The 17,122-nt window shown below is 34.8% G+C and overlaps 1 protein-coding gene across 4 annotated transcripts; it reads right to left on the bottom strand.

Moving 5' to 3' along the window:
• Positions 1-1,185: 1,185 nt before the first annotated feature.
• On the bottom strand, positions 1,186-15,412 carry LOC115699344 (uncharacterized). 4 transcript variants are annotated; one of them, XM_030626697.2, is made up of 7 exons: positions 15,090-15,376; positions 14,696-14,837; positions 2,737-3,552; positions 2,500-2,643; positions 2,040-2,146; positions 1,763-1,831; positions 1,186-1,639 (listed from the first exon to the last, which is right to left on the bottom strand). In XM_030626697.2, exons 2-7 carry the CDS (start codon positions 14,823-14,825, stop codon positions 1,187-1,189), a joined length of 1,719 nt encoding a protein of 572 aa, XP_030482557.2. In that variant the 5' UTR covers positions 14,826-14,837; positions 15,090-15,376; the 3' UTR covers position 1,186. The 4 variants fall into 4 exon arrangements, with proteins under 4 accessions (XP_030482557.2, XP_030482558.2, XP_030482560.2 ...); XM_030626698.2 differs by having other exon boundaries at positions 2,046-2,146; XM_030626700.2 differs by having other exon boundaries at positions 1,235-1,602; positions 2,046-2,146; positions 15,090-15,412.
• Between the last annotated feature and the right edge of the window lie 1,710 nt (positions 15,413-17,122).

The raw sequence follows: 17,122 nt of genomic DNA, 5'->3' as shown, positions 1-17,122 counted from the left end.
CGTATAATTTTAAATCAAAAATTAAAACTAACACTAACTTTAATTGTATCTCAAATCAAAGACTTATTAATTGTGTAATTTAAGAATTTAAAAAATTAACAAAAAACCTAAAATATCTATATAAAAATTAAATAAAAAATATCAATATATATAGTCTCTTATAAATTTGTTGTCTACTATTTTAAAAGTTTTAGTACTATATTCTCACAATTTTTTTCGTTTATAATTATATGGTGAGTTTTATTCAATTTTATCAATATATTTTTGTTTTAAATATAAACAGAAAATACATGTAATAATAAAATTACGATTTAATTTTTTATGCTTTATATTTGAATGATTTATATAGTTTAAATTTGAATTTATATGAAATTATGATATATATTTACTTAAAAAATAAATATAATAATGATATAGTAAAAAAATATATAATATATGTTCCTAAATAATTTGAAATCGATAAATAATAATAAATTAGTTTATAAAAAATCATAATTCAAAGTATTCTAAACTTATTTATCTATTTATCTTTATATATATATATCCAATAATAATAATATATATTAACAATAATTGATATATTTAAATTTCTTCACTATGTTAAATAGTGAAAATATTTTTAGAAAATTAATAACTTGGACAGTTCAATCAATTACATATTTATAACACTAATTAAATATAAAAAATGAATTAAAGGCTCATAAGAGTCTAAATAGGATTAAGAGACTAGATTGATCAGAAGTTTAATTTTGTGTGCGATTATTTATAAAACAAAATATTTATGATCTATGATTAAAGGATGATCATAGTTCTTTTTGAAAATGAGGTGATCAATCTTAATAGAAATTTTAAAATTTTATAAACAACCGCAAGCAAAGAGCAGTTTGTTTCCTAGTTACCCCTATAAACACCATCAAATCATGATCCTAACTTTGAAGCCAATATTTGAACAAAACAAAAGGAAAAAATCGATCATACTCGATTGAATAATCATCCCAATTCAAGAGGTGTTAATAACAAGTTATGAGTTTATTTTATTATTAAAAATAATGGTAAATTTGGTTCATTATTATTTTTGTTTAGCGAAAGGGTAAATTTAGTTTTTTAGCTCATAAAGCATTCATGCCAAATTCCACCATTGTAAATTGGGTTGAGCACCATAGTAACTTGAAAGCAAAACGCAAATTTAGTTTAGAGAAAACACAAAAAAAAATAAATAAATAATATAAGTCAATTGGGCAGCTAAAGAGGCTAACTCTTTTATACAAGTTAAACATTCAGATCCAAGTATGAGCAAAGCAAAGCTGGAAGTAAATACATTATGTTTTTCAAGAAACAAGTATGCAGTCAAAAGAAACATCAATCTTGCACAAGAGAATAAGACAACAGCAGACCAAATTGGAAAATTTAGGTCTGGATACCTAAGCGCTCCGTGATTAATGCTTAAAGGCCTAGTCCAACAGTACGCCCATCTCTCCTGCGCAGCCCAGCAGTGTATTGCCTCTCTAAATCCATCTGCAGTTCCTTTTGCTTCTCGGATTGAAGGTCGCCACCTTCTTGGTTTTCTGGTTTGTGATCCACTTTCGGTTCGCCCTTCACACCCTACAATTGGCCATAGGCACCAAGGCAAACTCAGACTCTAAAATTGTGTCAGTAGGTGAACAAACTCTAAAGGGAGTGAGTCATTCAGGCAGAGACAAGGGAAATGTAGAATTTTATAACCGACATATTATTGTAAATGGTAAGCGTGATGGAGATTTACCATGAGTTTATTAAATTTCTCTTGCCGTTCTCTGTCAGTAAAAAGAGCAGTATCCCAGCGGTGACCAGACTACAAATATTGAAAAGGGCATTTATCAGAAAGAGCAGCATTTTTCAAAAATGGAAAGAGAAGCAGTTACACGAAAGAAAATGATGACCTAAATGCTTTTTACAATAATCAAGAAACCTAATTTAATATTGATAGATACCATTGAAGAATGACTGCTACATATCTAAACCTAAAGAATTTGATTTGCATAAATGAAAAGAAGTCATACACATACTTCTTCTGCCTTTGTGGCCTTCTTGTTTCCCCAGAGCAGCTTTTTCTTTTGGTCAGTAGTCATGAATCCCGTTCCTACCCCTCCAACAAGGTTCTTATTCACTGGGTGTGCAAATTAGCAACAACACAGAGATTAAGATATTAAGAAGATTCAAGTAGTCGATCGATAATGTATAATCTATTGGCAAACCCACAACAATCTAGGTCAATAGATAATTAACCATAAAATAGGTTGTTGGACACAATACTAACCATAAAATTAATGATTCTACAATACAAAGAAATACAGTAGCTGAAAGTATCAGATCATTAAGAATGCATGACATATTGACAATTATAGGCCGTGTTAATTTACCGAATAATCATATGGAATAACAGTTAATAAATAAGTACATATAAGAGATGCCAATTCTACTATCATATGAGAGAAATTTAGTGAGAACTAGAGTGTGTACCCAATTCAGCAGCTTTCATGGCAGCTACTTTAGCAGCATTTATATCACTAGTTATGTCGGAATTAGCCTGTGCAGTCAATTTGGCATTCTCAGGTTGCTTTGAACTAGACTCCTTTACATCGGGTATAGTTGTGGACTTTGAAACTAATGGAGTAAATGTAAATCAGCCAAAAAGAAAGGAGATGATATTTTAACAAGATATAAGGCATAAATTTTTCAACATAATAATAATAATACCATTTTTCACACTAGCATTGTCCTCCTTCAAGCTAAACTTGTGTCTTTTTGAAAAAGATTCTTGATTTTCACTATTGATAACAGATTTTTCTACAAACTGTTCTGCAGATTCTCCAATACACCTATCCTTGCTCCTTTTAGCTTCCACATCATCACTTCTTCTTCCTTCTTTGGTGAGTATCCCACCATCACTCTCTTTCAGCTCACTCTTGTAACTTTCTTTACTGTGATGTTTACCATCATCTCTTCTGAAAGATGAATCACTTCGATGCCCCTTAAACTCTTCATTTGTTTGCATCCGATCACCTCTGTAATCTCCAGAACTCCTAACAAAATCTTTTTTATCATCTTGACCATCCTTTTCCATTTTACGTTTCTCCCTTCTAGTATCTTCAGGATATGCTTGCCTTCTGCCAGATTCTGCCTTATCCATGCTCTTATAAGAAGAATCATATTTATCTCGGAAACTTTTCTCACTATTTCGAAAATTATCTTTAGATCTATAATTGTCAAAATGAGTAGAACCTCTTGATTCCCGACCAGAACGAGAAGATTGCCTATGATGCTTTCTTTCTTCCTCATCCGCATGTTTGTCATGTCTGCTGTAATCATCATGCCTAGAATATCCACGAGAACCCCTGGAGAACTGTCTATCAGAATGTCTATCGGTATCACTACCCCTACCATAGTTACTCCTCTCTGAATCTCTGCCTACTTCCCTCCCATCATCCTTCCTTCTTGATCGAATTTCATGAACTCTTCCAGGATCTTCCCCTGAATATTTTGGACTAGTGCCATAGTCATGTTCAGGACTCCCTACAGAAATAGAAAAGCTATATAACCACCAAAATGTACGATTAGCAATGAATCAATACAGCCTACCTATAAATTTATATACAACATATATATGCACTCTTAATGGATATTACCCATGAATGGGTAGTATTATAAAATTTTAAGTTTTTATACTTAATTTTACAATCTAATTAAAAAAAATCTCTAATTTTTACATTATATATATTGGAATTGTTCCAAGAAAAAAAATAAAAAAAAAAGCTTTACGACAAAAAAAAAAATTAAATTTGACTTAAATATTTTGTAAATAAATATATTTTTGATATAATGTAAAAAAGAGATATTTTTAAATTTTTTTAATTAAATAGCTAAATTAAACATAAATATTCAAATTTCCCTTTTATTATTCGCTATTATCAAAACCTAATGGTTTAATATTTTTAAAATTAATATTTATAGTTAAATTTATTTAGTAATTATCAATGGGTAATATTCATTGAAAAATATTACATATATGTGTGTAAATTAAAATGGTATATTGTGAACCAAATCTACAAAATAATCCAATCAAGAGAACAGCAACTTCAATAAAAAACTATGTTCTCATAAAAAAATATAAAAAAAAATAAGAAACTATGTTCTCATTTCTCATGATGTTACCTTAACAAGTACCAACACAAGCTACATGCATGGAAGTTATTAGCCCATCTAGAGAGCTGAGTGATAGCAAGTAATATAGCTCTTTTAATAATAACTAACTTTGGTTTAGTTAGTTAAACCGTCCAGATTAGTTTTCTGTCAGAATTAGTTAGGTTTTTTTTCTCTGTCAATTTAGTTTGTTAGATTGGCAGTTAGTTTCAATTCAAGATTTGTATTAACCTTTGTACTCATTATACTCTATAAATGAACATCTTGATCACACATTCTGGTCAAGCTTTCCACTATCAATTCATTGAAGTTTTCTGTAAGACTCCTTGAAACACTATAATTATTCATGGTATCAGAGCCATTTTGATCATGTCAATGGACTGTCTTCTTCCGATCCACCAACAACTGTAGCTCCGGTAGTGGCTCTTGCCCCTCCGACAACACAAATCAGCAATGGAATCCCTTCTCAAATTCACTCACTTCTTTAACTATCAAACTCGATCGAGTAAACTTTCTTGTCTGGAAATCCCAAGTTGTTCCGACCGTGATTGGACATGATCTTGATGAGATCTTGTTTAGTAATGTATCTCCTCCCAAAAAATTAATCAATGGTCAAATTAATCATCTCTTCTTGCAATGGAAACGTCGTGATCAACTCCTTTTGTCTTTGCTTCAATCATCCATGACAAAAGGAATTCTTGGTACTATTTTTGCATATTCCACTTCCTATGAAGTTTGGAGAGCTCTCGAACAAAAAATCGTAGGGCAATCAAAGACAAGGCTTCTTCAACTGAAGAGTCAACTCACCAACATTTAGAAAGGTAAAGATAAAATAAAATCTCTCTATGACAATCTTGTTATAAGTTTGATGTACAATCAGAGATCAAGATGTAGACTTAAAGTTGAATATGATCCGATTGTATCTAGTATTACTTCCAACCTTGAATCCAAGAGTCTTTGAAAGGCATCATTTTGTAGCTGATATTTCAAACAAAATGTCTGCTAACCTAACAACAAATGGTCCATGAAATGGGTCTAATCAGAGTATCAAAAGCCTTCTCAATATTCAAGACCAAACTAGCTGAAACTACTCAAGATACCCTCCACCAACAATTCAAGGCCTATCTATCAAGTTTGCTTCAAAATAGGACACACTGTTATTTGTCATTACATATATGACAAATTTACTCAATCCATGAAAAACTCAGGGATTGGTAATTCTACACTTTCTAGAGCCTTCCTAACTGAACAAGAACCAACTAAGACACCTGATCCACAAGCATATTCATCCAAATCTATCCCTGATTTTGGAGATGATTTTCTCTAGTATGCTGACACATCGGCAACAAATCATATTGCAATTGGAATGAAAAATCTTGATCATACCACTTCAAACCTGGATCTGAATCCCTAACAGTTGATGATAGCAAGAAACTTTTAATTAATCACATAGGCCCTTCTACAATCCCTTCTACCACAGTACTTCTCCTAAACTTAATTTTGTTTTAATTGTTCCTGCTATCAAGAAAAATCTGGTTAGTGTATCCAACTATCTAACGACAATGATGTATTTCTTAAATTTCACAAAAATTGTTGTTTTGTTAAGGACAAGAAATCAGAGAAGGTTCTACCCAAAGGGAAAATCAAACATGGCCTATATGTGCTTGGGGAGGGAACATCTACTTCCACACTTCAGTGCCATCTTGCCACAATTTCCAATTCTGCTAAGGATCAAAGTTCTAGTTGCAGTACTAGTTCTTCTTCAGCTGATTACAATGTTCAATGTAATAAGCATATTGTTGCTCAAACATGTGCAAATAAATGTAATTGTAATCACTCTTCAATAAATAAAGATTCTAATTTTGCTATTAAAAATCCTCAAGAGTTTTTCTCTCGTGCTGGTAGTGATATAAATCTTTGGCGGGTAAATACCATTTTAGACCCTCTGTTTTACAAAAGTTACCAATTAGACCCTGTGTTTTGTTAAATGACAAAATGGACCTTGTATTTTCTAAAATAGTACAAATAAGACCTTAAATTGATTTTTTGTCAAAATAAAGTTTAATTATAATTCGATCTAAAAGTGCTATGACAAAACTGTTTACATTTTTTGTATCTGTTCGTATTAAGCATTGTCTTCAAGTTGGTTGTATTAAAAAAAAAAGTTGTCAAAAATTAAACTCAGGGTCTTATTTTTACTATTTTAGAAAATACAGGGTCCATTTTGTCATTTAACAAAACACAGGGTCCAATCTGTAACTTTTGCAAAACACAGGGTCCAAAATGGTATTTACCCATCTTTGGCATATTAAACTTGGACATCCATCACCTCAAATTCTTCAGAAAACACCCTCATCCCTATCTATTCCATGTTTTCTAAAACAATTAAAATTTTGTGATGCTTGTCAAAAAAGAAAAAGCCATAAACAACATTTTCCTCTCTCAAACAGTCATGCTACTCAACCCTTACAATTACTTTACAAAGATGTGTGGGGACCCTCTCATACACCTTCAATAGATGGCTTTAGGTACTACATTCATTTTATAGATGACTTAAGTAGATTCACTTGGATTTTTCCTTTACACCTCAAGTTTGAATCCTATTTTGTGTTCTTAAAATTCAAGTGCCTAGTTTAGAAACAATTTTCTTTACCTATCAAAACTATGTAATTTGACTGGGGAGGACAATTTAGTGTTTGCTCTTTTTTTGCAGGCTCAAGGTATTCAGTTCCAACATCCTTGCCTTCACTCTCATGAGCAAAATGGAAGAACTGAAAGGACTAGGGGTGAAAATCGGTCGGTTATGATCAGTTTTTAAAATTTTATAACCGACCGGTCGGTTACGGTTTTTATTTTACGAAAACTGTAACCGACTGTTTAGAAATTATAACCGTATAAAACCGACCGTACGGTTTTTGGCAGTTTTCGGTTTGGCGGTTTTATGCGATTTTGACGGTTTTTTGGTTAAACTCTTTTTTTATTTCAAAAACCGAAACCGACCCCATGTCAAAAAAACCAAACCCGAAACCGACCGCCAAATTCGGTGATGACGTGGAATCGAAAATTCGGTTACGGTCTGATCGGTTTGATGGTTGGTTTCGATTTTTCGGTTTTTATGAACACCCCTAGAAAGAACATACAGGCACATAACAAAAACTTGGTTAACTCTTCTTGCACATTCTGGTATGGACTTATCTTATTGGTTGCATGCCTTTCAATGTGGAGTGTACTCCCTAAACAGACTTCCAACTAGGATTCTTGAAAATATTAGTCCATATCAATGCTTCTTCGAAAAAACAGCCAGACTATGCATCTTTAAAGCCATTTGGTTGTATTTGCTATCCTCACTTGAGGCCATGTAATTCTCACAAGTTGGATTTCATGTCTCACCTTGCAGATTTCTGGGCTACTCTCCTAATCGTAAAGGATACATTTGTCAAAACGAAGAAGACAAAATATATATTGCTCGAAATGTGGTCTTTAATGAAACACAATTCTCATTCTTACAGCTTTGCCACCTATTCAAGATTCTCCTCAACACACCAGTGCCTTGCCTCAAGCTCAATTTCAAACAACTTCAACTAGTGTCTCAACTGCCATTGATCCAGTTCCATCTGTGCAAGAGGACCAACCTCTCCCTATGCAGTTGTTGACATTGGTTCACCTCTATCTATAGATGCATATGAGTGCTCCCCTATGAAAATTAAGCCCTCATCACCACCTGTTCCCATTGAAACTGTTGTTGTTAGAAATCCCAAATGGCATGCATCAATGCAGGATGAGGTTGATGCCTTGAAACAGAAAAAGACAGGGACTTTGGTACCCTATTCACCCGATATGCAAGTCATCACCGACAAATGGGTGCACAGGATTAAGTTAAATTCGGATGGTATTTTAGATAGGTCCAAATCTAGACTAGTTGCTAGGGTTTCCTCCAAACACCAGAAGTTGACTTTGAAGAAACATTAGTCCATTTGTCAAGCCTGCTACTGTTAGAACAATGCTCACCATTGCTATCTCATATGATTGGATTGTAAAACAACTAAATGTCAATAATGTCTTTCTCAATGACACTATGAATAAAGTGGTATATATGCAACAACCAACAAGGTTTGTAGATCCCTCCAAGCCAGACCATGTTTGCAAACTAAAGAAAGCAATCTATGGTTTAAAACAGGCTCCCAGGGCCTGGAATGATAAACTCAAGCACACATTGTTTCATTGGGGTTTCTAGCAATCAAAATCAAATACCTCATTTATTTTTGCCACTAGGACAAATCTTATACAGCTTCTGGTTTATGTTGATGATTTCCTCATTACAGGGCCAAACTCTAACCTAATTCAAAGACTAATATCTAATCTGAACTCAAATTACCCCCTAAAAGGCCTTGGTGACATTCACTAGTTCCTTGGCATTGAAGTTCGTAGAAATAAGAAAGGTATGTACCTTTCCCAAACTAAGTACATTACTGTGCTCCATTCCTACAAGTTCAGCTCACAAACTCAATTTGTCATCTGGGGAACACTTGAAGACATCACTCAAATAGAAGTATTGTTGGAGCCTTACAGTATCTCACACTTACAAGACTTGATGTTGCCTATATCATTAATAAACTAAGTCAATTCATTCATGCTCCAACAACAGTTCACTAGGATGCCACAAAAAGGTTACTTCAATATCTCAGGCATTAATTCAAAAGGCTTGTTGCTCAAACCAACTATGCAATTGTCTCTCTATGGTTACTCGGATGCAGATCGGGCAAGCTGTCTTGATGATCGACAATCCAGTGATGGCTATGCTATGTTCTTAGGTGAAAATTTGGTGACTTAGTCCGCAAAGAAACAACCTGTAGTAGCTCGTTCCAGCATTGAGAGTGAATTTAAAGCGCTTGCTAATGTTGATGCATGTAGAAAATAGTGATTCGAATTGTGTGTTGATTTCATAGAATAATACATATTTATATACAGAGTTAGGAGACTAAATATCTACTAAATATCTACTAAATATCTAACTCTCTTACAGCTAATATACACCTAATATCTAACACTCCCCCTCAAGCTGGAGCATAGATGTTAATCATGCCCAGCTTGTTACAAAGATAATCAACCCGCACCCCATTCAAAGCCTTTGTAAAAATATCTCCTAGTTGTTCTCCGGTCTTCACATATCCTGTGGAGATCAGACCTTGTTGAATTTTCTCACGAACAAAATGACAATCAATCTCAATGTGCTTAGTTCGCTCGTGGAATACGGGATTCGAGGCAATATGAAGAGCAGCTTGATTATCACACCATAATTTTGCTGGAATAGAAGTCTTAAACCCAAATTCAGTCAAAAGCTGATAAATCCATATTACCTCACACACAGACTGGGCCATAGCTCTATATTCTGATTCAGCACTGGATCTAGATACAACATTTTGTTTCTTACTCTTCCAAGAGACCAGATTGCCCCCAACAAATACACAATATCCTGAAGTGGATCGTCTATCTACCTTGGAGCCTGCCCAATCTGCATCAGAAAAACACTCAATCTGGGTATGTCCATGATCCTTGTAAACTATACCTCGTCCTGGTGCTCCTTTTAAATAACATAAAATTTGTTCTAATGCTGCCCAATGATGAATTGTTGGAGAAGACATGAACTGACTGATAACACTAACCGGGAATGCAATATCTGGACGAGTCACAGTTAAATAATTCAACTTTCCAACTAACCTGCGATATTTCTCAGGATCTTCAAATGGTTTCCCATCACGTGTAAGATGCACAGCTGGATTCATTGGAGCATTGCAGGGTTTCGATCCCAATTTCCCTGTCTCAGTTAGCAAATCAAGTACATACTTTCTTTGAGACAAAAATACCTTGTTTACTCCGAGTAACTTCAATCCCCAAGAAATACTTCGAGCTCCCCTAAATCTTTCGTGTTAAACCGGGTGTGAATGAAAGACTTAAGGGATGAGATGCCTTCGCATCACTTCCAAGAATAACGATGTCATCAACATACACCACTAACAAAATGATACCAACGAGTTGATCTTTTATAAAACACAGAATGATCTGACTTACTTTTCAACAAACCAAACTTCTCAACAGCCTGACTAAATTTACCAAACCAAGCACGAGGGCTTTGTTTCAATCCATATAAAGATTTGTGAAGATGACAAACTCGCCCTAACTCCCCCTGAGCAACAAACCCAGGAGGTTGCTCCATATATACTTCTTCCTCAAGATCTCCATGAAGAAAAGCATTTTTAATATCAAGCTGATGCAAAGGCCAATGATGAGTAGCTGCCATGGAAATGAACAGTCGAACAGATGTGAGTTTAGCAACAGGAGAAAAAGTATCACAATAGTCCACTCCATAGGTTTGAGCATAACCCTTGGCAACAAGACGGGCCTTTAAGCGAGCAACTGTGCCGTCTGGATTGAATTTAACCGTGAACACCCATTTACACCCGATGGCCTGTTTTCCGGAAGGTAAATCAACCAAGACCCAAGTACCATTCGCAACCAAAGCATTCATCTCTTCTATCATTGCAGCAAGCCAACCAGGATGAGACATCGCTTCTCGAATGCTTTAGGAATAGTGATAGAATCAAGAGAAGCAATAAAAGAACAAGAAGAAGATGAGAGATGATTATAAGACACAAAAGAAGTAATAGGAAAAGTACATTGGCGTTTACCTTTACGTAGTGCAATGGGAAGATCATCTGAGATTTCCGGATCTGATGACGAAGATGCAGGTGCAGGACATGAAACAGGAGGTGGAGGAGGGGGGCGCCTGGTGTACACTATAGGAGGCCGAGGGAGTGGTGGAGGTGGTAGAGGTGGTGGAGGTGGTGGATGTGTAGACACTGTGGGGGTGACGACCGAGGCAGGTGAAGGAACTAGAGACCCGCCAGAACATGTAAAGCGGGCGCATAGGATGTGACAGAATAAACCAACAAATCATCATCCTCCCCCGACTAGTAAGTAGTGGAAGATGAAAAATAAGGTGTATTTTCTACAAAAGTAACATCAATAGAAACAAGATATTTGTTGAGATCAGGACAATAACACCTATACCCTTTCTGAAGACGAGAATAACCAAGAAAGACACACTTTAGTGCCTTAGGGTCTAATTTGGTGACAGATGGACGGACATCGCGAGCAAAACAAACACTACCAAACACTCGCGGAGCAACTGGAAATAATGACTTATGAGGAAAAAGAATTTTAAATGGAATTGCACCATTAAGAACAGAGGATGGCATGCGATTAATAAGAAAGCATGCCGTGGAAACTGCATCGGCCCAAAAAGGTTTAGTGGACTTTCATTTGAAACAAGAGAGCACGTGCAGTTTCAAGAAGATGTCTGTTTTTACGTTCTGCAACACCATTCTGAGGTGCCGTATCAACACAAGAAGTTTCATGAAGCATGCCATTAGAGGTCATATAAGATTGAAATTGAGCGTACATGTACTCTTTGGCATTATCACTTCTCAAAGTACGAATAGATACATTAAATTGAGTTTGAATCTCAAAGACAAAAGCACAGAATATAGAAAACAACTCGTAACGATTTTTCATTAAATATAACCAAGTTACACGAGAATAATCATCCACAAAAGTAACAAAATACCCGAATCCGTGTTGAGACAAAATAGGAGAAGGACCCCAAACATCAGAATGAACTAACTCAAAAGGAACACTAGCACGTTTATTGACACGTGGACTCAAACTAACACGATGATGTTTGGCAAACTGACATGACTCACAATCTAACGAAGATAAACTACTATATTGGGGACACAGTTTCTTGAGCAAAGGAAGGGATGGATGACCTAAACGACAATGAGCCTCAAAAGCGGAAGCAACACTCGAACAAGCAATAGAGGTTGGCGGAAGTGGGTCAAGAACATACAAGCCACCAGATTCATGTCCTTTACCAATAATCTTCTTCGTCACAAGATCCCGAAACAAACAATGATCGTGAAAGAATGAGATGCAACAATTTAGATTACGAGTGAGTTGACTAACAGAAAGCAAATTAAAGGACAAATCGTGTAAATGTAAGACTGATGACAAAGATAGCATAGGTGTAGGAACAATAGTGCCGGATCCAAGAACGAAGCCGTTGACCCATCGCCCAAGGTGACAACAAGTGGGACTATGAGACCGAAAAGTGGAAAAGAGACGGAATTACTCCGTCATATGATCTCGTGGCACCGTAATCAATGACCCATTTTGAGGATTTGGAAAGAAGGCATGCATTAGAGTTACCTGATTCAGCAATCGCAATGACAGAAGAAGATGAAGACTTAAGTGTTTCCTGATACCTTGAGAACTTGGCAAATTCATCAGCAGAAATAAGGACCGATTTGTCAGATGCATCACTAGTGCTTGCAATATTGGCAGAGTGTTGTTGTCGATTCTTAAATTGTAACTTCCTACACTCAAACTTGGTGTGGCCTGGTTTCTTACAATAATTGCACATGATGCTCCCAGAATTTGGTGTGCGGTTATCAGGTCCTTGTGAATTACCTCCTTTAAATCCACTGGGAGTAGAGTTTCTTTCCGGTGCGTAATTATTACGACTCACCAAGTGCGCTATTCGGAGGAGTTGAAGAGGTAGTCTCCGTGCGAAGAACACGAGTAAACACATCTTGTAAAGAGGAGACATCGTAACCGAGAGAACTTGTGACTTTGCGAGTCAAATTCGGATGAGAGTCCCGCAAGAAAACTCATAATAGCCATCCGTTCTCGTTGGCGCCGTTGAACTTTTACATCAGACTAAACGGTAATAGCACATTAAGTTCTTCATATGTTTTCTTGAAAGCCATAAAATAATTCATAAGAGACTTATCTTGTTTCTCCGCGCGATAAAAAGCTTTGCAAACATCATATATGCGAGATATGTTGTCTTTGCCAGAATACAAAAACTCCAAGTAACCCATTAGTTCTTTAACCAATTCACAATGATTAATCAAACTAATTACCTCATTATCGATAGAATTTCGAATTTGAAGGAACAAGCGAGCATCCTCACGGAGCCATATTTTCCTTGAATCGTTTGTTTCTTCAGGAGGATCGTCAGTCAAGTGATCATCTTTGTCAATACTCCTCAAATACAGTCGAATCGTCTTACTCCATTCCAAATAATTCGAACCAATCAACTTATGATCCGTGATTTTAGACATCACGGGAACAACATCAGAAACAACAACTGATTTTGAATCTAATCTTATCTCTGCCATAATCTCAAAAACAAACACAAAAGGACAGAGAAAAAGAACAAAAGAACACCAAGGAATGAACACCCAAACACGAAGAAGACAAACAAACACCGAATTACAACCTAGAACAGATGCGAGTGGGCTTAGAAGAACCCAGTGAAGAATCGGCAACAGACCGCCGTCGAAGGCGCCGTCACACGCGCCTCCACGCGCCGGCGCGTGAGCCCCACGCGCAGAAGCTTCAGGCGGCGCGTGAGCCCCACGCGCGAGGAATCCGGCGACCGGACTTCGGGGGTTTGTAGATCGGCGGCTGGGCAGTCCTCCTATGTGGGCGGTGAGAAAAGATGTTCACTCCAAATAGGATTTTCGAAAACAACCCTAAACTCAAACCCTAATTTTTTTTTTTTTTTTTTTTTTTTTTTGTTTTTTTTCAGAACCCTAATTTCGAATTTCGAATTTTGAATCACAATGCTCTGATACCATGTAGAAAATAGTGATTCGAATTGTGTGTTGATTTCATAGAATAATACATATTTATATACAGAGTTAGGAGACTAAATATCTACTAAATATCTACTAAATATCTAACTCTCTTACAGCTAATATACACCTAATATCTAACAATGCAGAAGTAAAATGATTGGTCCCATTGTTACCTGAGCTTCAAGTTTCCCTTTTGGAAGCTCCTATTCTGTGGGTGGACAATCAGTGGGCTACTTCTCTAGCTACAAACCCTATTTTTCATGCTAGGTGCAAACACACCGAGATAGATATACACTTTGTTTGTGACATAAGTGACATTGTTGCACAGATGTAGTTACTAACTATTTTTAAAAGAAAAAAGAGGAAAGGGGGAGGAAAAAACAAACAAAAAGGCTAGAGAAGAAATGTCAAATGATTGCCCGCTTGAGATACTTCAAAGATTAGATGAAAAAATAACACACTAAGAGTTCGTTTGGTATGCCGTATTAGGTCGTATTGTATTGTATTAAATTAAGTTATATATCATATTTTTGTATAATATGTTAAATTTTAATTTATACTAAAATATCATATATTTGGTACAAGTTAATATCACATATAGTTTTACGTACTATACAATTCAATGTACCAAATAAGCCCTAAATGGTTTTACCACCCAAAAATAATCACATCAGCTAAGAGAATTGTAGATAGCATAAAAGAGAATCAGTGCTTAACCGCATACTAAATAGGAACACTGACTTCTCCTGGATAGCTAAACTAGAAGATCCTATACTTTAAGTCCTTCAAAGAAAACCCCAAATTCAAAAACTCACCATCAGATGAAGATCTGCTAACTGGAGAATGACGCCTATACTTTCTGTTGGCAGCATCCGTAGTAGGCTTGCGAAAAGCTGTTTTAATATCGGAATTGTCTGGGGACGAAGACTGTAAGTTTGCATCCATGGTATCAACAACCTACCTCATAACAGCAGCAAAATCATTTTCATGAGCGAAGCTATGAACTGTAATTTTTCTAAATTAAATTTTTCATCGACATCCAAAAATTCCGAATCGATAAAAAAAAATTGAGAGAACATCAATATAAGTTTACTTAGAGAATGCTAATCAGGAATTCATTTTCACTTGCAAGAATCTAAAATTTCTTCGAAAACCCTATGAATAAATGTATACAAACATAAATAATGAAACGAAAAACAAAGAGTATACCTGATAGCGATGAAGAGTAGGGAAGCGGCGAAGTGGGTTTGCCGTGCCCGAGGAACCAACAGGAGCGGCGAGAGAGAGAAAAGTTAGGGTTTTATCAGAAAGAAAGAATAAGTCTTCAGTGAAAGAGGAAAGCCCGGAAAAGAATCGGGTGTTTTTGGATTAGTGATTGTTAGGCGAAAGTTTTAGACAATGAGAAGAAGATAAACAAGTCGAATAGAGAACGAAATAGGGATGACGGACTACGGAGACCTTCAACTATTCTTGCAAAAAAGAATCAAAGCTTAATCCTACAATAATTTGCAATCAATATCCTTATGCTATCACACAATTTGCACTTTGATCCCTCATGCCTAAATTTATATAGGCTCATTGTTTTTTTTTTTTTTTTTTTTATGCTAATTAAGATTTTTACCCCTGAATTTTGACATGTACCAAATTATGCTCCCTGAATTTTTAAGATCGTTAAAAATACTCCATGAACTATTGAGATTGTTGAATTTAAGGACTTTTGTCTAATTTTATTAAAAAAAGTCTAGCATGGATGAAAGTTCAGGGGCATAATTTATTATATGTCAAAGTTCAAGGGACATGATTTGGTAGATATCAAAGTCTGTAGAGCATGGTTTAGTACATAAACAATCACTGAAATAGTAAAATTGAATGAAACTAAACAAAAGTCCTTAAATCTAACAATCTCAATAGTTCAGGGTAATTTTTAACAGCCAGAATAGTTCAGGTGTATAATTTAGTACATGTTAAAGTTTAGGAGGTAAAAATTCTAATTAGTCATTTTTTTCTTAACAATTTTTGCCTCTCGAACTATAACCTATGTATTATTGTGTTTTTAAATTTGTTAGACCATTAAAAATATTCTCGAACTATTCACAATATTGTAAATAGTCATTCTGTTAGATTTTGTCACACGTGGCAAACAAAATAATGATGTAATTATTTAAACAATAATCACATAAGTATCATGTCAACACCACATGTGTAATTAATTTTAAAAATAACTTAAAAATTTTTAATATAGTTTTACGTAAAAAAAAAATTAATTATTAATTGCTTTTTAGTCTTATATTTTTTAAAAAAAATACGAATTTTTAATTTTAAATTATACACGTTGCGCTGACATGGTAATTATCTAAACAACTACTTTATCATTCTATTTGCACGTGTCACAAAATTTGACAGAAGGACCATTTTATAATATTGTAAATAGTTTGGGGATTTTTTTAACTGACTAAAAAATTCAAGAGCGCAATAATGTATAGGTCATAGTTCAGAGATAAAAATCCTATAAAATAAGATTAATTAGAACTTTTATCTCTTGAACTCTGACATGTACCAGATCATACTCCCGAACTTTTTAAGCTGTTAAGAATTTCGCCAAACTATTGAGATTAATGGGTTCAAGAACTTTTGTTCAATTTCGTGCAATTTTATTAACGTTGTGATTGTCCATGTACGAAATCGTGTCTCTCAAATTTTGATATGTTCTAAATCATACTTCCAACCTTTGACATGTATCAAATTGTGTCTCCTGAATTTTTATCTATGTCAAGCGTCCGTTAGTAAAATTAGAAAGGTCCTCTAATTTAACAATCTTAATAGTTTAAAAAAAAAAATTAATAACCCAAAAAGTTCGAATAGCAAATATTCTAATTAGCGAACAAAAAAATAATAATAAGGCATTGTAAAGAAATAAGGAAAATCAACCATCTACACTACTTCACCATTTAGTCTAGTTACATGTACTGTAAATTTAGAGCAACCTTATAGATTGTACTCCGAACATGAACTAGGACGTTTGAGTCTTATATGCACTCATTTAATACTAATTTTATTAAATAAAACTGTTATATTATTTATAGTAATATAATATATAGATTAAATATGTGTAATAAACTAATAATATGTAACATATGACAATGTATATTAGTTGTCATCTTTTTGTAACATTTGGGAGTTACTTGTTACTTTGAGTAACCTCCACTATCATCACCAACATTAAGAGTGTAAAAAGATGTTAC

The sequence above is a fragment of the Cannabis sativa genome, chromosome 8 (genome assembly GCF_029168945.1).
Source record: "Cannabis sativa cultivar Pink pepper isolate KNU-18-1 chromosome 8, ASM2916894v1, whole genome shotgun sequence".
Taxonomy (NCBI): domain Eukaryota; kingdom Viridiplantae; phylum Streptophyta; class Magnoliopsida; order Rosales; family Cannabaceae; genus Cannabis; species Cannabis sativa.
Note: the sequence above shows the minus strand (reverse complement) of the source record. Positions and strands in the feature narration are given on the sequence as shown.